Source organism: Diabrotica virgifera, chromosome 6, assembly GCF_917563875.1.
Source record: "Diabrotica virgifera virgifera chromosome 6, PGI_DIABVI_V3a".
In the NCBI taxonomy this organism is placed as follows: Eukaryota; Metazoa; Arthropoda; class Insecta; order Coleoptera; family Chrysomelidae; genus Diabrotica; species Diabrotica virgifera.
Genome location: NC_065448.1, coordinates 14375644 through 14402105, shown reverse-complemented (window position 1 = coordinate 14402105; position 26462 = coordinate 14375644). Strand labels below are relative to the sequence as shown.

At 31.6% G+C, this 26462-nt stretch overlaps 1 protein-coding gene across 3 annotated transcripts in view; it reads right to left on the bottom strand.

Moving 5' to 3' along the window:
- Positions 1-338: 338 nt before the first annotated feature.
- The window catches only part of LOC114325401 (eukaryotic translation initiation factor 5), a 66309-nt gene continuing 40185 nt past the window's right edge, over positions 339-26462 (bottom strand). For all 3 annotated transcript variants that reach the window (XM_050654392.1, XM_050654393.1, XM_050654394.1), the window contains 6 exons: positions 20833-21065; positions 14972-15176; positions 12670-12967; positions 5742-6029; positions 4163-4372; positions 339-1889 (listed from right to left, as the gene is read on the bottom strand). In XM_050654392.1, the coding sequence (XP_050510349.1) occupies positions 1638-1889; positions 4163-4372; positions 5742-6029; positions 12670-12967; positions 14972-15176; positions 20833-20911 (1332 nt within the window). In that variant the 5' untranslated portion in view covers positions 20912-21065 and the 3' untranslated portion in view covers positions 339-1637. The remainder of the gene's footprint in view (positions 1890-4162; positions 4373-5741; positions 6030-12669; positions 12968-14971; positions 15177-20832; positions 21066-26462) is intronic.

The following is a 26462-nucleotide window of genomic DNA, read 5'->3' as shown; positions in this document are numbered from 1 at the left end:
AGATAATCGATCCATGTATCATTTTCTATGCATTTTGGTTCTATTAGATCCTTTATCTCTGTTCTTTGACCTCTTATAAAACTTCATATTGTTTTACAAAAAAATCATTTCTCTCGAAAATGATTCCCATTAGAATTTTTTATTCTTTTTAAGAGTATTTTGAGAATGTGTTTCATTTCATTGTCTTAAAATTATCGTATGTCTCTTGTCTCTTAGTTGAAATGTATTCTTTTCTTTATATTTTTCCTTCCCTTTTGTACAAAACGCTTCTCTTCGCCTTGAGAGCGATTTATTTTTTTATTAATTTATCACAAATTTGAAGAAGTAAAACAGCAATGTTTGACAGTAATTTTTATTGACATTAAAACAGTAAAATTTATAGGTAATATATAAACAACTTATCAAGTCCAACCATATTTTGCAAAAACATCTAACACAAGATCTTTTAAAGATAAGTGACTCGAATATGCAATTCTATACCACTCTAGATAAGACAACTATGAACGAATTTCACGACAGTCACTTCCAAGAAATACATTTTTTTCTGTAACCAATGATTCCCTTTGATCAACATCGAAAACGGGTTTTAATATGGGAAAATGCTAGTTTAATATTCTTAACATTGCAAAAATGGTAAATAGTAAAAATAATAGTTGTACAGGATGATACGCACAAAACAAAATGGCATCTATCGGACAAAAAACTGACGATATTGAAAAAATGAGAGCAATTTTTAATATTATTAGTAGTTTGCTTAATAGATTCCAATCTGTTTAGTGCAACACTCACCCTGCAATCCTGATCACCAACATTAACATATTTATAAAAATCATAATGGATAGATAGATAGATATAAAATTATACTAAAGCCCTTTATAATAGTTAGGACCATCGGATTAAACAAAATATAAACAAGTACCGATAAATGTGTAGTTTAGACACAAGCTAAGAGTAATGGCAACATCGCGCTGTCATTCTTAGAATGTAGGTTATGTTGATGGAGTGTCTTTACTAAACTTTACCGTGTACAGCTTTTACTTATAGGGGGTGTTCCAAAACGTCTTCATGGCGGAATTTTCAAATGTTTTGTTAAATATTTACTCTACTTGGACAGTTATATCGATTTTAATAAATAAAGTCCCTGCTTTATGTCATTTCGCAAGTATTTAATTGTTCCAATATTTTCTAACACTTATCGATTCTTGTGTGTGTATGTGTGTTAGATAAAACTCACAATCCAGCGCCAAGAACATGACAGATGACACCTGTCATGTTTTTGGTGTCTCGTGTTGCTTGAAATGTGAGGTACAGGTGGAATTTAGCAAATCCACGATGTTTTGACTTTCTTTCTTGATTCTTGAAATTGTAAAATTGAAACACCCTCTATTTTATGTAAGTTTGAGCCATTGCTCCCCCAAACAAATATATTGTTACAAAATTGTGACCTGTGTGATGATTATTAAAAAAAGAACAAATCGGTTTTTGTCCCGTAGGAGTTTCAGTCGTCCAAAAATGAAGAATATAAAGAGTGATGGCCTTTTTCATACGGAATATTACGTTTAATGGTACACTACTATAATGATAATTATAATAAAAAAGTTCGTAACAAAGGGCCTAACTAATAATAAGAGAAGTGTTTAGATAGCATCGATATCCACATCATCTTGCCCATCATCATCGTTACTAGCCACCGGTTTGGGTTTGCTTTGGGGAGTAATCTTCAGTTGGATTTGTGCCCTGTCATTGTATTCAATCTCCACGTCATCGTCTTCTTCATCATCATCGTTGTCGGAATCTTCCGATTCGGCTTCCTTCAACCATTTTATGAACGGTTCTGCTTTGTCGTGAATCTCTTGGCTTACTTCCTTAGCTACGTATTTTTTGGACACCTGTAAAACATTAGGATGATCAATTAGTGATAAAAACATATTTTTTAATAGATCAGGAAGGATCTGTTTTTAGGTGGATGTGAGAGGTGGCATTCGGATTTTTGCGGATAAAGTTAGGTGATAACTTCGTTAATAATAATTGACTTATGCTCCTTCTCAAATATGCCCGGAACATTAATAAAAAAAAATATTAAATTTCAAAAAATTTCGTGTTTATTTTCTACTTTCTTTGCATATAGCTTTGTTCCAGCAGAATGTTGAACTGATTCAGGATCGTACTGAGCGTGCGCTTTATATACAACCGTGTAAATTTCTCGTTGCTGGAAGGCGTTTTATGTAAAGCGCACGCTCAGTACGATCCTGAATCAGTTCAACATTCTGCTGGAACAAAGCTAATAACTTTAAAACGATTCATTTTGAAACAAAGTCGTATAGGAATAAAACAAAGATAATTAAATTTTCTATCAGATACGATTGGTTAAAAATTTCTTAATTTAACACCCTTGCTGCAAAATAGCAATAAATATAAAATAAGGGGCAAAACAAGCCTGTCCTTATTCAATGTTTTTCCATCACTTAGGTTACACTTGGAACTTTCCTAATTCGCTTAGAAAATTTTTGTAATGTGCTAAAACCGTTCACCAAATTTCATTAAAATTGACTTACTAGATTTTGCATAATAATTTTGCAATCTAAACTTTTTTAAAAAATTAAAATTTTTTAAAATCTTGCACAACAAAAACTTGAACATACAAAGATTTGTCAATTTTTTTTACATATAAAGAAGCACTCCACCTATCTAATGCACTTTACAGAATTGAAATCGGATTATTTAAGCAGCCTCAGCAATGTTTTAAAGTTATAAACAATTTTTTGGCTTATAAACAAATTAGTGCTGTGTCCAGGAGGGGGTGCTACGGGCTCCTTTATTTAGATGGACCTGGAAGTTTTTTTTATGTATTTTGACCCGTAGAACAAGAATTTTTTGGGTAACAGTTGATCCGGATGTCGATAAGATTGTTATAAACAAAGAACTTGAGGGATTACATAACAGCGATTTTTCGCAAAATAAAACATTTTTTTGTATTTCTTGGGTAATTCTAAGCAAAAAATGTTCTTACAAGTTTTTTCGTAGGATGCATAGTTTTGAAGATAAACGCGGTGGAACATTCAAAAAATCGAAAAATTGCAATTTTTGAACGAGAATAACTTTTGATTAAAAAATAAAATAGCAATTATGCTGACAGCATTTGAAAGTTTAAGTCCAATTATACCGGTTTTAATTATTTGCATTGCTAAACATTAATTTTTTTATTATTAAACAAAGCTATTTGTTTATAAGCCAAAAAACTGTTTGTAATTTTAAAACATTGCTGAGGCCCCTTAAATAATCCGATTCTAATTATGTAAAGTGTTTTAGATAGGTAGAGCACCCCTTTATATGTAAAAAAATTAGCCAACTTCTAAATGGTCTACTTTTTGTTCAAGAATATTTTAAACAATTTGAACCTTTTTAAAAACATTAACATTGCAAACTTATTATGCAAAATCTATTAGGTCGATTTTAATGAAATTTGGTAGACCATTTAAGTAAGTTATAAGAAATTTCTAAGCGAATTACTAAGGTACTAAGTGCCACCAAAGTGGTTAAGAAACATTGAATAACAACAGGCGTATTTTGCCCCCTTATTTTGTATTTATTGCTATATTGCAGAAAAGGTAATACCTTAAGACATTTTTGACCAATCGTATATCATACAAAATTCAATTATCTTTATTTTCTCTATGACTTTGTTCCAAAACGAACCGTTTTAAAGTTATAAGCAAAGAAAGCAGAAAAAATCGATGTTTTTCGAAATTTTTAAATATTTAATTTTTTTTATTAATGTTCCGGGCATATTTGAGAAGGAACATAAGTAGGTGTCACCTAACTTTATCTGCAAAAATCCGAATGCCACATCTCACATCCAAAATACACGTTTTTTTACAGATTAGTCCTGGTCTACAAAAACTCTCTTAGACATTCCAAAAATCAGTTAAATAGTCCAGAGTAACCTGAAATGTTGTAAAGTTTGCTGAAATATTCCAGAACTATCCCCAAACATTTTAGACCGTACTTAATTTCTTCAAAGCCTCGTAAAATAATCTCGGACGTTTTAAAACTTATTTTTGTATCTATCACTTATACAAATCGGGTATTATGGGAAACGGTAGGGATGAGGGTAATTTCATTAGGAACATCTTATTTATATACGAGTAGAAAAGAAACTTACTTTTTCTGACCATTCTATGATGCACTCCTCTCCAAGAATGTCCATATCGTAAAATATTTTCAGCAAACCGGGAACTTTGCTCATAAGTTTGTCTTTGTGTAAGGCAATGACTTGTTCTAGCCCACCAATTAGATATTTCTGTGCTTTTTTCTCGTTCAAAGTGAAACGAAGGAAGAGCATACGATATTTCTTAGCCTGTGCGAGGATGTTCTGAAATAAAAAGTAGAAAAAACGATTAATATTATTTAATGCTGCAAGTAGAAAAACGATTAATATTATTTAATGCAGTAATAGGGAACTTGCATAAAATTTTAAATCCGAAAAAAATGTTTAAATCACCACAGAGCATAATTTAAAATATACAGGGTGTTAGTGAATAAGTATGATAAACTTTAAGGGGTAATTCTACATGAAAAAATAATGACAGTTTGCTCTATAAACGTATGTCCGCAAATGCTTCGTTTCCGATATACGGGGTGTTGAAATTTTTATTTCAAACTGCGAATTATTTTATTACTTTAAGACCGTTTGAGCTATGGAAATTAAATTTGGTGGGTTTTAAGAGGTAGTTATTGCGCATTTTTTGATATACAAATAATAATTTTGTATTCATCATTGGCGCGCCTACGGGTAATGGTCTGAATTTTTTTAAAGAAAAAAATAGTACGCCACTGAGATATTTTAAATTAAAAATAATTTTTGTATTACACGTTCAATTTATGATGTTTCTTTCTTGTCTTTTTTTCATTTGGTGCGCCGTTTTTATGCAAAAAAAAAAAAATAAAACATATTCGCGCGTATTTTTCATTTCGTAATAAATTATCAAGAACTCTCCAATATAATAATACCAAACTAGAACAATAAGAGAAAATATTTCTAAATATTTTAACTATGTGCAAGGCTACAATAATTGTTCAAAATTACCTCCTTTAAAGGTGGCAGTATATGGCAGTATATGGGTATATATGGGTGAAAGGACATCGCACACATCTTATGGAAAATATAATGTCACTCAAATTCAATAAAATTTATACCAATAGATTCGTTTTAAATTAACGATCAAATCTTATCATTGCGCCAACTCTCTATTTTCAAAAATAAGAGCAGAAATTGATATAAATAAATCTGAAATCAAATGGGTAGGTACATAAGTTAGAGAGAGAAAAAATATTTTAGAATATCCAGATTTTCGGTACTCCATAAATCAGCGGATTAGTTTCACTAATCCGCTTAGGCCCAGCGGGATTTAAGCTGTTATGAATAGCACTCAGAGCAATAATGATTGTAAACTAACATTTTATGGACTCCAAAAATGTGATTTCGATAAACTTTAATTGCAATCTGCGCCGTAATTAATCATAATTAAGAGTTGGCGCAATGATAAGAATTGATCGTTATATTAAAACGAATCTAATCGTATAAATTTTATTGAATTTGAGTGACATTATATTTTCCATAAGATGTGTGCGATGTCCTTTTGGAAACATTTTTCTAAATAAAACTGAACATTATTATGCAATAAAACAAAAATGTGCAAGTTCCCTATTGTGGACGTATGGACAATGTAATGAATATTTACCTGATCAAAAAGCAACTCGGCCAAAACGAGAGGAGCTTTGGTTTTAATCTCCAAACGTTCAGCTTCGCTCAAGACTTCTTTTTGAGTCTGCACGTTTCCCAAAAGTCCGGTATCGCGTTTAACTTTTACCATGTTGTACAAGATGTCCATACGTTCTTTCTCGGATTTTTCAAGATCGTCACTGATGGTCATGTTTTTGGCACCATCACTGAGATCTTGCATCCTTTGCCTTACAGCTTCCTCGGATACATCTACGGCCCATTCAGTTTGGTCATCATCGCTGCCACCCTAAAATATCAAATTTATGGTACCACTAACACACAAGTACGTTATATTTAGCTGGTATTGTCTACATCAGCGTTCTTGACTAAATGTAACCTTGTTTAATTTCATGGACGTATAAACACAGATGGACTCAGTTATTTACATAAAATTGTGAGGCCAAAATTATTTGAATAGGTCACAATGTAAGGGAGCGTTCAAGTATTACGTAACGCGATTTTTGACCCTCCCCCCTACGTAACGCACTGTAATGGGCGTTTAACTATTGCGTAACGCAATTTTTGACCCCCCCCCCAAACCTGCGTTACGTAATACTTGAACGGCCCCTAAGCACCTTCACATGTTGTCACGTTTTTTTTATTTTAATTTCTTATTCGCGTATCGCTGGAAATGTTATTCCTTATTTTATACTCTACAGATGCTATCAAACTAAAATAATAAAAAATAATTTTTTCAGTTATATTAATTTACATATTGAATTGTAATTAAAATATCAAGTGTTCATATATGTAATTGAATAATAGATATCGACCAATTATTGTACATGTAGAAGCACTGATAACTATTTATAAATGGCAACGGTCCATGTCAAACTTCAAATGCTGTTCCATGTTTGTTTACTTTTTAAGGTACATGAGGAAGAGTTGTTTTTCGCTGTTTTGGCTCTATTTTTAGTGATATTTGTGAAAAGTGAAATTAACATATCATACTAATAGTGCTACAGTGTTGCATTTGCAAAAAAAAAAGAATGTGTGTGTACTTTGTACGCACGTAAGAAGTTATACTTCTATTATATGATTTCAACGAAATCAATATACTTTAAACAGTTCATTTATATTTTATTTAAATATTAAACTAATTTTAATACTTACTACTTTCCAAAAATTTTTATTAAAACAATACCTACCAAAAATTAAAAAAAAAATAAAAGAATAAAACACCCGCAAACACATTGAAAAATGAAACAAAGAAATGATTTCTGAAATTGTTGAGAAAATTTTAACTAAATACGTATTCTCCGAAAAAAAAATATAATAAATGTACTTAGAATCATAAAATGTATAAAAAAAATAAAAAAAAATAATAATTTGCATTGGGAATTGAACCTGCGTCTGTCAGCTTGTTAGATTATTTTGAACTCACCCCACGCAGAATTTAACTACCGAGACATGTGAATGGAGTGGGAAGATATAGCAACTAAATGTTTTAAAAAATTTTTGACAGTTGCTTACTCTCTTAGTTTAATCAAATAAGTTTGATTCTTGTGGAATTAAAATACGACAAAATATAGACTAAAAAGCAATATATTAGATGGAGATTTTTGTTGGTAATCAAATTATGTAAATCAAAGTATTACCTACTAGCTAGGTAGGTACATTTTCCAAATAGGTATTTAATTTGTAATTTTTTATTACAATACTGAAACATTTACAATAAGGGACGTACCTGTTGCTTTTAAAAACTACTTAAAAGGTCACTACAATTATAAACTTGCTTTTTGTCTCTGCCGTCACAACAATAAAAACTAATATATGTACACAACATTCGTTTATCCATAATCTCCATTTGAACAATTATTGACAGAAGATTTTAACACCTAATCAGATCCCGTATAACAGTGTGCACATGCGCCCAGGAAAATAAAAATTCCCCCTCGTGCCTAAAGAAGTATAACTTCAAAAACGAAATATTTATATCCCGATCTCTCATTTCATTTGTAAGTATGTACTGTTTATTTACATTATAGAAGATGAGGAAGTCTGTTTACATTTTAAAATGTCTTTCATAGGCGTACCATTGGGTTCCTTCATATTAATGTATTGAACAAGATATTATTTCATTAAATTCGTATACGCTCTGAGCTTCGCTGGTGTCGCTCCTAGCGGATTACTAATACAACTTTCACCGGTAATTTTTAAATTTATTATTTAATTGTTATTTCTTAATATTTACAACGCAAAACAGTAATTAAATTGTAATCGATTTTTTAAAGATTTTGCTAATCATTTTAATGTTCTATTAATGAAATATTAATTTCTTATTTCGGATACTTTTACAATTATCGTGTAGATGGCGCTTAGATTAATTTATAATTATATATTACGAAATAGTAAAAAAACTTAAATTCAGTATTTAAAACGTAAGTATATTTAAGGTAAAAATATACACCACAGCTTTGACCAACTTTACAATTTCCTATTAATGTTTTTAATTTCAATGTTTTAAATTAATTACTTTGACATTTATGTCAAATTTCCAGTAAAAGCTTACAGACTTGTCACTACTGGCGCTTACGAATTTTTAATTATCCCCTTTACCTATGAGCTCATAGCGTATAGACATTTTTAAATTGTAATTAGACATCATCTGATTAAAAGAGATCTGTTTAGTAGCTTTTTAATTTGATATTTCTCATGGATTCAAATAAATTAGTGAAATGAATAAAAAATTATTTATTTTTCTATGTAGGTTTCCAAATAATATAACGATCGAACTATTTGGGTAGCAAATTTAGGAGAAAACAAAGATTTCAAAATATTTTTTAATTGATTTGTTTTATCGTAGCATTATTTGATACCTATTAAAAAATTAACTGGAGCTTAACTAGGTATATTGACGTTGTATTAATTTTAATAACAAATAAAATTATACTTTATTTTTTCTATAAAAACGTGATAGTTAATAGTTATACCATGTTTTTTTTTAATTAAATTCTTTGAACGTGTTTTTATAAATTACTACTACTTCCAATTATTAATGTGTCAATAATTATCCCCACGAGTAAAAATTCAAGCACGCTTATGTTCATTGAGGAAGCATCACATTCTATCGAAGCTTCAAAGCAGTGTGTGTTCAAGGTACATACAGTATAAATCAAAGAAATATGGAACATAGGTTTTTAAGACACAGTGTTTGAACTGCATTGAGATAGTGGACCAATATAAAAGTTCCAGACATTAAAACCAGAAATCATAGCAACATTAACATTGGCATGTAGAAAATATCTTTGAACTAGAACCTCCTACTTCTATCTCTCCTTTTAGGAGTTTACTAAAATAGCGAGCCCAGCCGAATGAGCCGAAAGTAGATAATCGGACTTAAGGGTCCGCACCGCGCCAAGGAATATAACCGAACCGAACCCACTATATGCACAGACAAGGCGATTACAGATCGCTTTCTATGCATACGCGGTACGAATGGGTTATTATTTTTATAAGTTTATGGATATGTATTTAAAACATATAATTTAACCTAAAATATTTATTTTAATATTTATAGTGCTAAATATTTCATGTGTACCTATTTTGGATAATGATGATTGGCATTATACTATACATAATAACGAGCGATCCACAATTATTGGGATCAAAGTAATCCGTGCAAAAAATTACGTGTGTCTCGTTTTAATCTGAAAGACAGCCGGAGTGTGACGTCACGGCCAACTGCGGCTATATTCAGTGTTGTTATGATCACTTTCACTTTCCAAATAAAGAATAAAGATTGAAAACACGTTGAAAAGCTACCCATCTCAAGACCTTTTAATTCGTATAAAGTTAAAATTTTGCTTCCTGTTTTTTAAGTTGACGTACGTTCACTGACAAGTATCTGTCAAAGTTGACGTAAAGTGGAAAGTATATCTGAATTAATAATGGACATGCACAGTATAGTTATCTCTGTCGTTCAGAGCCACCTATGGTGACAATAATTTTGGATCACACGTTATTATGTATTGTTATGCTCTATTATATCTATTTAATTAGATTTATTAGCAAATTCTTATTTTAGTTAATTATTCAATTATTTTATTTATTGCCTATGTAAAACAAAAACTAAATTCAAATTCAATTTTCCAATCAATTTTATTCTCAGGGCTAATTTTGTATTGTAGACAATACCTGTGATCTGTGGCTTCCAATATTTCTGATTGCTTACTTCTTCCGGGGTGGAAACAGGGAAATTGAAAACACTCAATATCATATAAATGTAATCTATTGTTTTTATCAAATAAGCCGTGTACATGTGATTCAAAAAATGTTAAATTTAAACTTTGTTGCAACAATCTCTTACTTAATCAATTAAACTCTAACTCTGATATCTTCTTGTTTTGACAAAAAAATTATTTAATTAATTTATTATTTACTCATATTAAATAAAATTTACTTTTCTTCTTTTGACTTGATTTCTTAAATTTTAAATGACTAACTGCGTAAAAGAAAAGTTCAATAAACAAATAAACAAATATGGGTTTGATATAAACAAATTTTCTCCATTCCGACAAATAATTTGACTGACCTTTTTGTTTCTTCACTGCCTCGTTCTCTGGATTGCGCCGTCCTTGATTCTTCCAAACAGGTACTCACTGGATGTTGCGAAAATGTCCCTCTCGTCACGACTGCTTCCAAAATCATACAGGATTTGCTCGAATTCTGTTACTCAGTTTTCCTTGTTCGATATCTTGTGCAAAAAGATATTAATCAGCTACTAGTTCTAGACAAAACAAAGGAAGCTTCCTCGGACCAGGAAAATTGACTCTTCAACCGGTCGACAATTTGGTTTCAACTTGATTCTGCTCGCAAAGGCCGATTACACACACTCTACACTGATTACTAAACTTTTTAAAACAAAAAACTGGACTGCCTTCCACCGATGTTAATTACACAGTGACCTCTCGTCTCTCGCCAAATTCTTACTCCTAATTTCTTCTCCCTTCTACCTCATCTTTCCTCATCTTACCTTTAAATACCAGTATTTGCTACAAATACTTATTAGTTACTATTTGTTACTTTTAAATTAAAATTTCAGAATAGCAACCTTTTAACCTTTTTATAATTAACTCGAGTTCTTCAATCAGAAATAATTAGACCAGCTTTGGAAAATAACCGTTCGCAAGGCACTGATGTTCCAATGACACTAAGGCGTTCTTGAGCTACTTGTGCATGATAAGGAAAATATGTTTATTTTCTTTCCACCATTTTAACGAATCCTCATTTCGCGGCAACCGATCGCATTCCCTAAATCTTTGCATTTCTATTATTGCCCTGCTTGTCGTAGTGCCTCGTGGCTGATCCTGCGATTCTATAATATCATCCGGATCTGCAGATGTTTTCTCATGTTCTAATAAAATTGGAGTCGTAAATCCTTTATCTTTTTGTTTCATTCCAAGTTTTTCTGCAATAAGAGCGATTCTATTTTCTGTGCTATTTCCGCATTTGTTGGATCCTTAAAAGGAATTAGTCGAAACCTTTTTGTGCCAAGAAAAGTTGAAATCGACAGGTTATCGACTGTTTAATAAAATTCCATTCATACATTGTTCAACTAGTGTTTACGTACATATTTGTTATGCTTATTTATGTTATGCCTTAACAATTTCTTCTAGCTGAATAAATCTTTCCAACATATAAAATGTCGAATTACAACGTGTGGAAACATCTTGCAGTAATTTGAGAGGATTTCCATTTCCTGGATTTTTTGAAAATCTAAAAGTTTAGCAGTTGCTTGTAGAACTCTTTTTAAAGTGGCTTATGGTATTTTTTATTTTGGTTAAATTTTTAATGATTTCCTCATATCACTTTTGATAACAACATCTGAGGTGGAAGTCGAAACGTCAATAAAATCATTTTTTAAGTTAAATTGTGGCTGATTTCCACATCCTTTACTTTAAGCCATCGTTCACAATAAAGTTTATTTATTGTGTGTGCAAAGCCTCCAAAATGTTTCATTTTCATATCATTTTGTGTACCACCTTTAACATTTTGTGCATTATGGGAAAAAATAATAGTATATTAAAATTTTGTTTTCTACGTTCTCTAAGTTTTATAAGACAGCTTTATCTTAAAAATAATGCATGATGCATAATTATCATCCACTTCTATAAAAACGTTCCATAAACTATTATTTTTTTCTATTTTTGTTTGGCACTAGTGGCATGGTATGCGTTCTAATAGCAAACCCAATTTTGTAATAGTGACCTAAACAAAATAATAACACGTGTAGAATTTTACGATGGTCCATAGTGGTAGGTAACACTTTTTATTAGAAGTTTAACATACGAATATTTCGTTGCTCTGTTAAATCACAATTGAATCGGTGATTGCGAAAACAATATATGTCCATAAATGACGACGCTTTTCAACGCCATGAAATTTACATTTAAACATATAAACATTTAAACTTTTTTTGCCTTTCAGAAAGATTCATTTATAACCCATAATACTTATATAAAATATAGTATTATCTCGGAATATCCAACTATTAATGAAAATATTTTTACGTTTCCTGAAAAATTTACACATTGTAACATGTATTGTTTTCGCAATGACCGATTCAATCACAGACAAAAATCACAATGAATGAAATATCACTTTATCGTAATTTAACCCACCTCTAGACTCGTTCGGCTGATTTAAAACAGACTGAAATGGTAAATGTACGAGGGCTTTTGCATTTGCGTGGCTTAGTTCAGAATCCAGCAGTCGACTGGACTTGTATAATATAATAATTATTTGAAAATATTTTGTTGGCAAACCGCCTAAAGCCGAAATACATGTATTGGCTATGATCCCTTTAAAGCTCGCTGGACCTGTATATTATTGCTGGGCCCATCTGTGTTTATACGTTCATGTTTAATTTGGATTTAAAAACTTACGTTATTGTCTGTTGAATTTTCCATAGCAGAAGAATCGAGCGTCGAATCATTTTCTTGGTCGCCATTCGCTTCGCCATTACGTTTGCTGCGCTTGGATCGTTTTCCTTCAGTCAGCGACGATCCTTGACTGGCTGGATTCGAGTTGGGTGGATTCTTCAAGATGAAGGTCATCAACTTATGGTTGGATTCCAACAAACCGTGGTAGCCGCACGCTTTACATCCCTGGGATATTGTGTTTTTCTTCACAGAAACTAGAAGATCGGTTTCTGGATTGTCGCATTCGGGACACAAAACAAACCTAAGAAAAATAAAGACGTTACGTAAAATTCGCAATATACTCGATAAAAGAAGTTATTTCTGTAGTATCACTATTTACCCCTATATCTATCAAGGTACCACTGATGAAATGTGTATCGGGAAGAGTAGGAGTTATAGGACTTGTTTTTCAGAACAGAGTTTCAGAACAAATGTCTAAAACGTTCCAGGGCACACCAGCAGATTTTTATGTCCCACTAAATTGTTTCACAGCCTTCCAAAAGATTCCAATCCGTTCTGCAATCTTGTAAAACATTGAAGCCTGCGCTGTCTTACAGAAATCTTTGAAACATTCCAGGACATATTACAAAGGTTAGCTGCTACCGTTAGCTTTTTCTAAGCCCTTTAAAGTATACTAAGCAGTCGTGAAATCTTACATGAGTCCCCAAAACAATCCAAACTGTTTTGAAATCTTCTAAGAGTTTTCGTAAAACATTCCAGATTGGTATGAAGCTATCCAGTTGTTTCAAAAACATTTTAGGACACACCATATATATTTTATTATTATTATTTTCGAACTGAATTATTCCAGAACCATCTAAAACATTCCAGAGCAGGGAACAAAAGTTTCCTGCTACCCCGAGTTCTTCTAGGGCCTTTTGAAATCCTGCAGTCACCTAAAATGTTCCAGGTTGCTCTGAAATCTTATCCAGCCTCCTAATCGTTCCAAGGTGATCTGGAGTCATCTAATGCTCTCTAAAACATTTCAAAACATAATATAAGCATTTCATGTTGCACTGAATTCTTCCTGGACCACCCGAAACATTTCAAGCTGCTCTTAAAAATATTCCAGGTTACGCTGAGGTCTTCCAGATGTCTCTAAAACCTTCCAGGTCATACCAGAAGCATTTCTTGTAGTTCTCAAGTCTTTCAGAAATCTTTGAAACGTTTCTGTGACAGACCATTGAAAGCTTTCAATGTTGCCCTTTAGGATCCTTGACTTCCTGGATTCACCAGTGAGACTTTTTAAGATTAAAGCCATCAACTTTAAGGACACAAACAAACCAAAGAAAAATGATAATGTCCAGAACGTTTTTGATAAAATATTGCGCAAAATTCTCGTTAAAATAAGTCACTAGAAGAGACAGAAAGGTTTTATTAATTGCAAAGTGAAGAGAGCCGTTTCTTTGTTAAAATTTTGATCTTTTTTCTTTTAATTATGTTTTTCGAAGTATTTCAAGAGCATTTTTGAGCAGGAGAGGAAATGATATATAAAACATATACAGAGAGGATCTAAATTATGGAATAAACTCATTTTCTCTAAAATGGACGACTTCGGAGAAAAATCCTGAAACAGGTCGATTTTTATTTTTAAATTACAATTGTTTGGCATATATTTCATACTAGTGACGTCATCCATCTAAGCGGGATGACGTAATCAATGATTTTTTTTAAATTGGAATAGGGGTCGTGTGGCACCTCATTTGAAAGGGTGTTCAATTCTCTATTCAGTAATATAAACGATAATATCATTATTTATACAGGTGGACCAAAAAAATAATTTTTGAATTAAATTAATTGACGCAAAAAGAAGAATGTATGTAATTTATTTAACTCGCAAAAAGCAATGTTTATTTGCCAAATAAACATTTTTTTTATATTTTCTGACAGCGATAGAATGTATTTTGAGTTAAATAAATTGCATACATTCTTATTTTTTCGACAATTAATTTAATTCAAGACTTATTATTTTGGTCACCCTGTATAAATACTGATATTAATGTTTATATTACTGTATAGAGAATTGAACACCCTTTCAAATGAGGTGCCACACGACCCCGATTAATTCCCATTTAAAAAAAAATCATCGATTAGTCACCACACTCAGATGGATGACGTCACTGGTATGAAATATATGCCAAAAAATTGTAATTTGAAAATAAAAATCAACATGTTTCGGGATTTTTCTCTAAAGTCGTCCATTTTAGAGAAAATGAATTTATTCCATAATTTAGATCTTCTCTGTATAATCAAAAGATTTACTTACTTGCGTATGAACCCATCTAGAAGATCTTGCAGTTTAGAAGCGTCATGGGAACCGTTCACAATGAAACGTTCATTTTTAAAGTCGAATTGAGTTTGAGCACCCAACTCACAGCCGAAGTATTTAGTAGGGTAAGTGGGAGGTCGGCCTAGAGCTTTGGCGACCTCGGCCATGTTGACAATTACCGTTTTTATACCGTTACCTTTACCTGGAATATGAGAAAGTGGTTTAGTTCGATTGAAAACTACACAAACAGGTCATTTTCTACTAGTGCAAAAGATTCTTAAGTCTTTAAACCTTTTTAACTTACCTTTTGTAATTTTCTATAACAATTTTTTCTTTCTTTGTGGTTTAAACTAGTCTGTGGTTTTATTGTTAAGTTACGTTAGAAGTAAAGATCGGAATATATGCAACAGAAAAAAAGCAAATATGCGCATATACATACAGAGAGAGTCTGTAATTTGGAATAAATTCAATATCTCAAATACTAATTGTTTTTTTTGAAAAATGCTCAGACCCGTCGATTAGTATTTCAAATTATCTTTTTTGACATACAATAATAATATATGAGATATTATCCCAATTTAGAGATATTACGTCATCGTTGATTTTCTTAAATGGCAACACTGTCATTTTGATAGCTATTTTGACAGGGTGTGTAAAGTTATACATAACTGCAAAATATCAAATTTTTATTCTCTACCGTTTACAAGGTAATAAAAAATAACAAAGTTATGTCTGTAATCTGGAATAAATTCAATAATTCCAATACTAATTGTTTTTTTGTAAAATGCTCAGAAACGTCAATTAATATTTCAAATTGTCATTTTTGACATACAATAATAATGTATACCGGGTGTCCCAATTTAGAGATATGACGTCATCGTTGATTTTCTTAAATGGCAACACTGTCATTTTGATAGGGTATGTAAAGTTCACATAACTGCAAAATTTCAAATTTTTATTCCGTACCATTTACAAGATAATAAAAAATAACAAAGTTATAAAAAACAAGTAATCAAATAATAATAGAATTTAATTATTTCAGCAAATGCTCATAATGTTGCCCTTAATTATTGTCAAATAGTCAACGGGCAACATTATGAGCATTTGCTTAAGTGAAATAATTAAATTCAATTAGTATTATTTGATTACTTGTTTTTCATAACTTTGTTATTTTTTATTATCTTGTAAATGGTGGGGAATAAAATTTGAAATTTTGCAGTTATGTATAACTTTACGCACCCTATCAAAATAGCTATCAAAATGACAGTATTGCCATTTAAAAAAATCAACGATGACGTCATATGTCTAAATTGGGACACCCGGTATACATTATTATTGTATGTCAAAAACGACAATTTGAAATACTAATCGACGGGTCTGAGCATTTTTCAAAAAAATAATTAGTATTTAAATTATTGAATTTATTCCAAATTACAAACATAACTTTGTTATTTTTTATTATCTTGTAAATGGTAAAGAATAAAAATTTGATATTTTGCAGTTATGTATAACTTTACACACCCTATCAAAATAGTTATCAAAATGACTGTTGCCATTTAAGAAAATCAACGATGATGCCATACCTCTAAATTTGGACATCCTGTATACATTATTATTGTATGTGAAAAAGGACAATTTGAAATACTAATCGACGGGTCTGAGCAATTTTCAAAAAAACAATTAGTGTTTGAGATATTGAATTTATTCCAAATTACAGACTCTCTCTGTATATGTATGTACAAAATTGAAGCAAATACGCAAAAAATTTCAAAAATATGCGTAATATATGCAAATACAGGGTATTTCATTAATAATTTTCCATATAGTAACCGGAGAAACCTTAGCACAAAATACGAAGATTTAGCCTAAAACACTTAAATAAAATGTGGTTCCTTACTGAGTTACAGGGTGTTTTATCTAAAAATTTTAAAACTATTTTTGCTCAGCATTTTAAAACCATTCGACGTATCCTTTTCATACTTGGCAGGAAGTATAGGTACTGTACAAACTACTAAATTATGTTAAACAAACGATATTCAGAATAGCAGCAAGCAAAGTTAGGATAGCCATGCTGATCGCCAACATCCGGAACGGATAGGCACCTTAAGAAGAAGAAGAAACGATTCTGGCTATTACCAGAGGCGTACGACGGGGGAAAGTGAATGGTTGACCATTTCCAAATTCTACGCCACTGGCGGAATTGCTATTTTAGTCCAATATTTGGATTCTCCAATACTTTTTATGCAAATAATATACTCTTCATTCGTAACGATAAAGTCATTAGTTTCCGAGTTATTTGAAGTTGAAAATGCAACGGCACAGCTATTTTGGTTAATGTGCCCCTTCATTCTTAACTTCAAATATCTCGAAAACTAATGATTTTATCGGTACGAATAAAGAGTATGTTATTTACATAAAAAGTGTTGGAGAATCGAAAAATTGCACTAAAATAGTAATTCCGCCAGTGGCGTAGAACGTGGGAAGGGTCAACCATTAACTTTCCCCTGTCGTACGCCTCTGGTAGTAGCCAGAAAGGTTTATTTAACATATTTTAGTATGGTGTACAGTACCTACACCTTCTGCCAAGTATGATAAGGATATGTCGAATACTTTTAAAGTACTGGATACAAATAGTTAATATTTATGTAATGTTTGATGTTTGCAAGTATGTTTGATTTAAAATTTAAAAAAATGTACCCAGTAGGTACTTTAAAAGTATTTCAAATATCATACTTATCAAAAAGTGTAAATACTGTACACCCTACTATTGGATGTTAAATAAACGTTTCTGGCTACTACCAGAGGCGTACAGGGAAAAGTGAATGGTTGACCCTTTCCAAATTTGACACCACTGATGGAATTGCTATTTTAGCATAACGTTGAGATTCTCCAATACTTTTTCTATGTAAATAATATATTCTTCATTCGTAACGATAAAATCATTATTTTTCGAGATATTTGAAGTGAAAAATGAAGGGGCACAATACATTAACTAAAATAGCTGAGCTGTTGCATTTTCAACTTCAAATATCTCGAAAACTAATGAGTTTATCGTTACGAATGAAGAGTACATTGTTTTCATAGAAAGTATTGGAAAATCCAAATATTTGACTAAAATAGCAATTCCGCCAGTGGCGTAGAATTTGGAAAGGGCCAACCATTCACTTCCCCCGTCGTACGCCTCTGGTAATAGCCAGAAACGTTTGTTTAACATAATTTAGTAGTTTGTATAGTACCTATACTTTCTGTCAAGTATGAAAAGGATACGTCGAATAGTTTTAAAATGCTGAGCAAAAATAGTTTTAGAATTTTTAGATAAAACACCCTGTAACTCAGTAAGGGACCACATTTTATTTTAAGTGTTTTAGGTTAAATCTTCGTATTTTGTGCTAAGGTTTCTCCAGATACTATACGGACAAATTATTAATGAAACACCCTGTATATTATCGTCTTGTTCATAAATTTTGCATTTAAAAACCAATTCATACAATAATAATAATCTAAACTGCATTCCTGCTAGTATTTAAAATGTATTTTTTATATGCAAGTGCTATCCAGAAATTCCGTTACGTTTTGATCTGTAGGCGCTAGGGGCGGGGCTAGCGCGGCCGTCTTAGCATTGTGGCTTTTCTCCATTTCTCCGTCCAGTAGCTGCCCTGCCGCGCTAGCACGAAGTTACTGTGTCTTCTCCTTATTTTACAACAGCTGTTTGATATGTGTGCCGTGATTGAAAACTCCGCCAGTTCTGAGGTGCGATAATATGGTTTTTGTTGGCTAAAAACAACTAACCAATTGAAATTTATCGCGAAATTTGTGCTGTTTATGGGAACAATGTGATCACTGAAGTGAAGCACGTCAATGGTGCATTAAAGTCAAACATGGCCGAACCAATGTACACGATGAAGAACGAAGTGGACGGCCAAGAACTGATGAACTTGCCTCTTCAATTCAAGTGGGAGATGTTTCCTCATCCGCCGTATAGTCCGGATCTTGCACCTAGCGACTACCACCTGTTTCGAGCAATGAAGACCTGGCTTGCAACGCGGCGCGAACACCTGATTGAAGTGCCAGGCGGCAGAATTTTATGACAATGGTATTTCAAAGCTAGTTCACCGCTATGATAAGTGCCTGAATTTGTTGGTAGATTATGTAGAAAAATAGTGTGTCTCTTTCAAATGTATATAATAAAACTTTTTCTTGTACTTGTTTTTTTTCTATTCCAAAACGTAATGTACTTTCTGAATAGCATGCGTAGATTAAAACTGTCGTAAGATTAGTAATTTTGACATGTATTTATATTAATATGCAAAATAACAATATTTGAAGAAATACAGCAACCATACATAGTTATAGTAGATAGACAATTTCACAAAATGTTACCGTTATCAAAACAATTTGTATGACATAATAATTTGTTTTTCAAAATTTGAGATTAAAAATATTATGCTTTCTATTTCTGTATAAATGTTTATATATCGTAAAACTTCTTTTAACATCGACAGAAATTAAAACATGGTGTGTTTTTACTTGTTTATCTTGGAATGCGGTAGTCCAAGATCTGGTACAGGATCAATTTCGCAACTTTTTCCAAAATAGAAAATCCTGAATTTGTGTATAAAATAAAACATATTGCAGTTTATTTCCTACAGATATACCTACACAAAAACACACACGTTTACACTATTTGACGCGAGAATCATACATGAAACTAATGAAGTTTTCGGAGATTCGTACAGCTACTTATTCCTAAAAGGTTCATTGATAGTTCCGCCCCTTTTGGGCTTCGGAAAAAATGCATTTTGGACAGTGGCGGCTCGTCAGAGGAGGCAAGGGAGGCTCAGCCTCCCCATAAATTTTTTACACACTCTATACTGTTTTGTTTATCATGAATCGCGAAAACAACAATTACTCTCGCTATTATACAACGTGTAAATTCCATATTATCACTAATTATCCATACGTACGGAGCATTAGCATTAGAACGCATGATCGCGTCTCAGTTTTATTACATATTATTGTAGGCAGGACCCTGGGTTATCCCGAGATGCACGAACGGAGCCGAGAAGCCCAGCTTTCTCCCTTGCTAATGCTCCGTGCAGCGCAGCAGGCGTTTAAGGAGACCCGGTCTCCTAACAGTGGCATCTACGGCGCCATCACACGCTGCCCGGAGATATACCAAGGGAGGCAGTGTAGCTTCTCAGCTCCGTTGGGTGGTTGGGTGCGTCTCGGGACAACGAATTTTAGGGTCCTGACTAAAAATAATGAAAAATCTAAAAGTGCGAATTTTGTTATGAAATTTGGTATGTGGGGTTATAATAATATTTGGAACAACTTGCTCAAATAACTTTTTCCGATATCTCTAACTCAAAGCAAAATATCGGTAATTTATCGTGTTTTTGAATTCGCAGTAGGCCGGGTTTAGAATTAAAAAAATTCAGTTGAGTATCTTAAAAAATTTGAAGCTTCATTATGTATGGACTGCAAAACTTCAAATCTGTATTTATTTTGATATGCATAGGTATCTATTTACAAATAGATGGAATTGTTAACAAATAAACGACACAAACTTTGGTATTAAACTTTTACTATTAGACTAACTATTTTTAAAATGATGATATCATGAAATTATGAATTAGGATGATATTATGAAATGTAAATAAAAAATGGTCAAAAGATGGGGCCTTAAATTACATTTTTTGGCGCATTTTTTTGCATTTTGCTAGTGCAAATTTGTCTAGATATTTTACAGTTAGTATAGCCTCCCCTATTGTAAAAATCACGAGCCGCCACTGATTTTGGATATATTCCGGTCTGTAGTTAATTAAATATTTTAATTTAAAACATATTTTTCGACTTACCTTCAACTTTGGCCATAAGCCGGGGCATTTTGTAGCGATAGAACACATCGCTGACGCCTCTGTTAACGTTGACACTCATTGTGGATGTAGTGCGTTAGCTATGTTGTAAGATCGTAGGAGAAAGGATATTGGTTTTAATGATCTTTGGTGTTTTTCGTGAAATTATAATAGCCAGTCACGTTTCTCTAAATGGTTGAAGTTTTCGATGCCTATTCGATGAAAATTTTATAGTCCTACAATATAAAAAAACGGAATAATCAAAAGTGATAGTCTAAGATACGATATAAGGTCGATTTGCACCGATTTGTTTAATGGATAAAAATTATTGGGTATGTAATTTAGCATTACAAAAAACAAGGGTTATCCGATATAATTTTGTTCTAACTATATTTCTGTGGCTTGGTTCTAAAAGGGTCAATGTCAAATTTTTGTTTTTTTTTGTACAGCTTTCTTTTGAGTTTAATATTGACCAAACAAAATGCAAAAAATTGACACTGGCCCTTGTAGCATTAAGCCACATTATGTGACTTGGTGTTAAAATGTCCAATTTCAATTTTTTGCATTTTGTTTGGTCAATATTAAATTCAAAAGAAAGCTATACAAAAAACAAAAATTTGACATTGGCCCCTTTAGAACCAAGCCACAGATTTAATTAATAATTAAAAAATGACATTTTTTTTATAAATAAAAACAATTTCGACCCGGGCAGATATTAGAGAGTTATTGCCAACGTCTTTTAAGTCGACCTGTAATAAAAGATCCTTTATTTTGACATATAAGCATGCGCAGTATTGCGTCTTTTATTTTTGTCTTTTAATAAAATACAGGCCGCCTGTATTTAAGGAAAATTAGAGGACACCTTTATTTTAATAAAAGTTCCTTTATTTTGACATAACGTGTCAAAAATGTGAAGAAAGGTCTAACGTCACTTGTATTTTGAATTTATCTTGTCGTTTCTTTGGATTGATAATTTATGTATTGTGGGATTGATATTTGATTAAACTTTCATCGTTAAAGTTGTATGTTGGGTTTTATTTATTAAAAACAACTCTAAGTAATATTCTGAGATATAGATTATTGATGTTTTGACCCAAACGAATATAGAAAAGAACATTTTATTGAAGCTTGAGTTATTACAAGAAGTTGTAAAAAGGAATATTACGTAAATAATTTTAAATTGTTACTAATTAATTACAATGATCAGACTTAAAATATCAATAACTCATTTATTAAACTCAATATATTTTACATTTTTCTATAGAAATAAATATTTATTGAAGATATAAGAGATTGAAGATATAAGATCAATAAATTTTAATGAAAGTTAGGATTTGTTAAAATTCTAGATTCAAAATAGAGTTCTATTCAACAGATATATAACAACAGATTAACAAAATAAAACAAAGGTTCAAGTATTTATTTTTGAAAATTTAATCTTTTATAGATTAGAATCTATAAAGTTTTTAATCAAAAGTATTAATACACTTTCATTTTCATGCCATCTTCTTCTTTTGGTTCTTATCCGTTTCGAATGTTGGAAATCATATAGCAATCGTAACCTTGCTAGCTGCGATTCGAAACAGTTCCATTGATATTCTCCCTCTACCAGGTCTTCGCTTACCTTTGACTGTACCTTGCAATATGTACTGCAGCAGGGAGTAACGGTGCTGATTTATCATATGTGTCCCAGATACTGCAGTTTTATGCGTTTAATGGTAAACACAATCTCCAATTCCTTCTTCATTCCTCCTTGTTCGTGATCCATTTCATGCCATCAGTATTTGTTTATTTAAACATTGCCAAAAAAATTAATAAAAACCAGCATAAAGCTTAATTCTTCTATTATCTTTTTGTATATCGGGAAGTTTATCTGACAGATAAGAGGTCTTTTCATTTTCAGATAACTAATTATTGGGGAGTTTATATAACAGTATCCTTAGTATCTGTCTTTTCAGCTCCGGATAACTAGTTAACGGGAAGTTTTTCTCTGTCAGATATCTATTAGTATCTAATCTGTCAGATAAACTTCCTGATAACTAGTTATCCAGAGGTGAAAAGAAAGAAAGAGAGGGCCATAATGGATAAAAGATCAAACGCCAATAGCATGTATGTATATATTTATAAATTTATTATTTAAAACCTGCTAATGATCATAAAATACTTAAAATCAGTCACCAATATAATATTTATATTTATTTATAAATTTATTAACAAACTGCAGTCCAATAAAAATAAAATTAGTTTAAGCGCTAGCTTTAAATGTCGAACAATAATTTTAAACAAACACACACACAATTTAGTCACATTAGATTAGCTCCTGGTTGAAAATGTACTGCCACAGCTTCTATATCAATATCAACCGCACACTCATTTGCCAGTATTTCAACGTTTTCTCTATTATGTACTACTGCAATATGTAAAACTGAACAAGCTGATATTATTCTTTGAATAAAAGGTAACTTGCATCTCATTACATATGGTAAAATGGGAAATCTCTTCACAATACCAAATGTTCTTTCAATAACAATTCTTGAAGGGATTTGTGATGGAATATAAAAACACAACTTCTGTCTGAAAATTCTGGAATGGTGTCATTCGGTAGTTGTAGTTGAGGAATGGATATCCACTATTCCCTAATAATATATTCTCCAGAAATTCCCCATTACATATACCCATAATGCAAAAGTATTTAAAAACTCCTAAAATAGTATTTCCAATTTATTGCACTTCCATATTATTGAACGATGAGTATTATGGGATATATTATGTTGTTCTCTAAACATCTTTAAATGACAAAATAATTAAATTTAACGTTTTACTCTTCAATTATCTTATTTTAATTTATATCGACAAATGGAATTTTATAGGTTATTTTTATATTTACAAAAGTATTTCATGTCATTTGTCAAAATAAAAGATTCTTTAACTGCGTTTGCAATACCACTCTTTTAGACCCGTCCTGTATTTGTCCTTTATTAAAGTATCCTGTAATAAAGGATCCTTTATTTGCCGGTGGCAATAACTCTCTATTATTTCAGATTCTTTAGGTCATTCTAAACAAAAAAGGTCTTTTGTAATTTTTCTCTAAAATTGATCGTTTTCTAGTTATAAACAATTTAAAACTGAAAAAAGAACCAAAGATGACGATTTTCAAAGTTCAAAAACATAAGTATAAAATATCATTTTTGAAATTGAGGGGGCCAGACGTAAAAGGGTTTAAGTGCAGTTTTGATAGTTCTGAGATAATTAGCTTGAAAGATTTTTTAGTTTTATAAATTCTAGGAGTCATTAAACTAAAATATGTCTAGTGTACAATGTACTATAAAATGATAAAAATATAAGGGTATATTATTACTCTTACTACATATATCCTTCCTTTTTTTCAATTATTAAAAAAATGTACTTGAATCGGTACATGGTGTTGATAAATGTTACTGGTAAAACGGTTCAAGTGCAGATGTTAACTACATATTATAATCATCTTTGTCCCAGTCGATATCCACAGTGTAACTTCAACTGACACATTGCATAATACATCATTAGTCTTCAAAATTGGTCACAAATCTAATATTTATTTACTTGAAATTAATCCTGTATTAACATGTGTTTACACATTACAGAATACTAAAAATAGTTTTGTGGTAAAATGGTTCAAGCGCACTTAAACCCGTTTATTACTATTTGTTTTTACAGAATACTAAAAATAGTTTTGTGATGAAACGGTTCAAGCGCACGGTCAAACCTGTTTACTACCAAAGCAAACTGTAATTGTTTTCAGTGAACTAAATGTAGGGCGACTGTAGGGCGAAATATGCTTAAATCGTTTTAATACCACCAAGTTCTAATACCATTTAGAGTGAAATTTTAAAAAAGTGCACTTAAAACCCTTTTACTTCTAACACCCTCAATTACGAAGTACCTAATTTCATTCTGAAACATTGTTTTTTAGTTGTTAATGTCCGTCTCCACATAAGAAACCATCATTAACAATTAAAAAAATATGTTTTAGAATAAAACATGGCTAAAATTCTTATCTAGACCTGATAGAAAAATGTTTGAACTTGAATTTATTTACTTGATGATTACAAAAATGATTTTTTTTTAACTTGTGTTTTTAAGCCTTGAAAATTGTCATTGTCACCTTTTTTGTTTAGAATGATCCAAAAAATCTGAAATAATATCTGCCCGGGTCGAATTTTTTTTTTATAATTCATAAAAATAATGTTATTTTTAATTATTAATTAATTATAGTTAGAACAAGATTAGATCGAGCAACCCTTGTTTTTTGTAATTGTTAACATGCTAAATTACATATCCAATAATTTTTATCCATTAAACAGATCGGTGCAAATCGACCTTATATCGGATCCTCTACTATGATGCTTATATTATGATGGGAGTTGAAAATGAATTATTTGTCTGTGTTTTGTTGCTTTGTGTTTCTGTTTTGCATTCTCTTGTCTGGTTGAGTATTTTGGTATTTTTGTAACTCGTATTCCGTAACACAAACATGCCAAAATTTATGTGTGAAAATCGAGAAATATAGATTACGTAGTATACGTAAGATAAGTACTTAGCCTCACCGCCCGATAGCGTCACTATAGCAAGATATTTACTATCGTGTAATACATTCTCTGATGGCCTTTGTCAAAATTAGGGATGGTCACAAGCTCGAGCTTAGTTCAGCTCGTTTGACGAGCCGAACTTTGAGCTCAAGCCGGATTGTTTCTTGCGAACCGAGCCCAGCTGAATTCGAAACGAGCCGAGCTTTCGTTAACGAGCTTGGCAATATTTTAGCTAATACTTTTTCTAACTCGTTTATTTCTTCTACGACTGATACTTTTCTTTTTCTTCCTACTTTATAAATAGGCTCAATGCCTGTTTTCCTTCGGTTTTTAGCCTCATTTGACATTGTCTGAACATCGTTTCATCGGTGGTCCCAATGATCTTCTTCCATTTGGCGATTTGTCTCTTGCTCTCGGTAAAACGTATTTTTTAGACTTAAAGAAAATGGCTAGTAGTCCAGAAAGCCACTGCGCATCCGCTAGGAAAAATATTCTAATTCGGGTTTTTTGCACAATCTTACTCAAAAAGGACCCCTTTTATCAAATTTGCATGTTGCCAGGACCAAAAGTTGATCAAAAATTTTTTAAACGTTTTTTTTTTGTTTTTTTTTTTCCTAAAATTATTTTTTTTGCATGGAACAAATTTTTTTTATGTTTTTTGGATCATTCCAAACAAAAGGTCTAGTGATTTTTCTCTAAAGTTGATAGTTTTTGATATATAAGCGATTAAAAATTGAAAAATTGCGAAATCGGACATTTTTAACCCTCAAAAACTATGTGAAAAACTGAAAATTTGAATGTTGCCAAGGTAGGTAGATATTCTTTAAACATCGATTGATGAAATCCCGAAGAGTTTTTTGCAATACAATATCAAAAACCCCTTTGTTTTTTAATTGCCAATCAAGCGTGCGCGACACTATTTTCCACCGTTGCATGTGTATACAGTATGGTGCAAATGAAAGGAATAAATTTGTTATTTCGTAAACCGGTGACTTTAAGGAAAAATCCCAAAACAGGTCGGTTTTTATTTTTAAGTTATGATATTGTGGCATATATAGTATACTA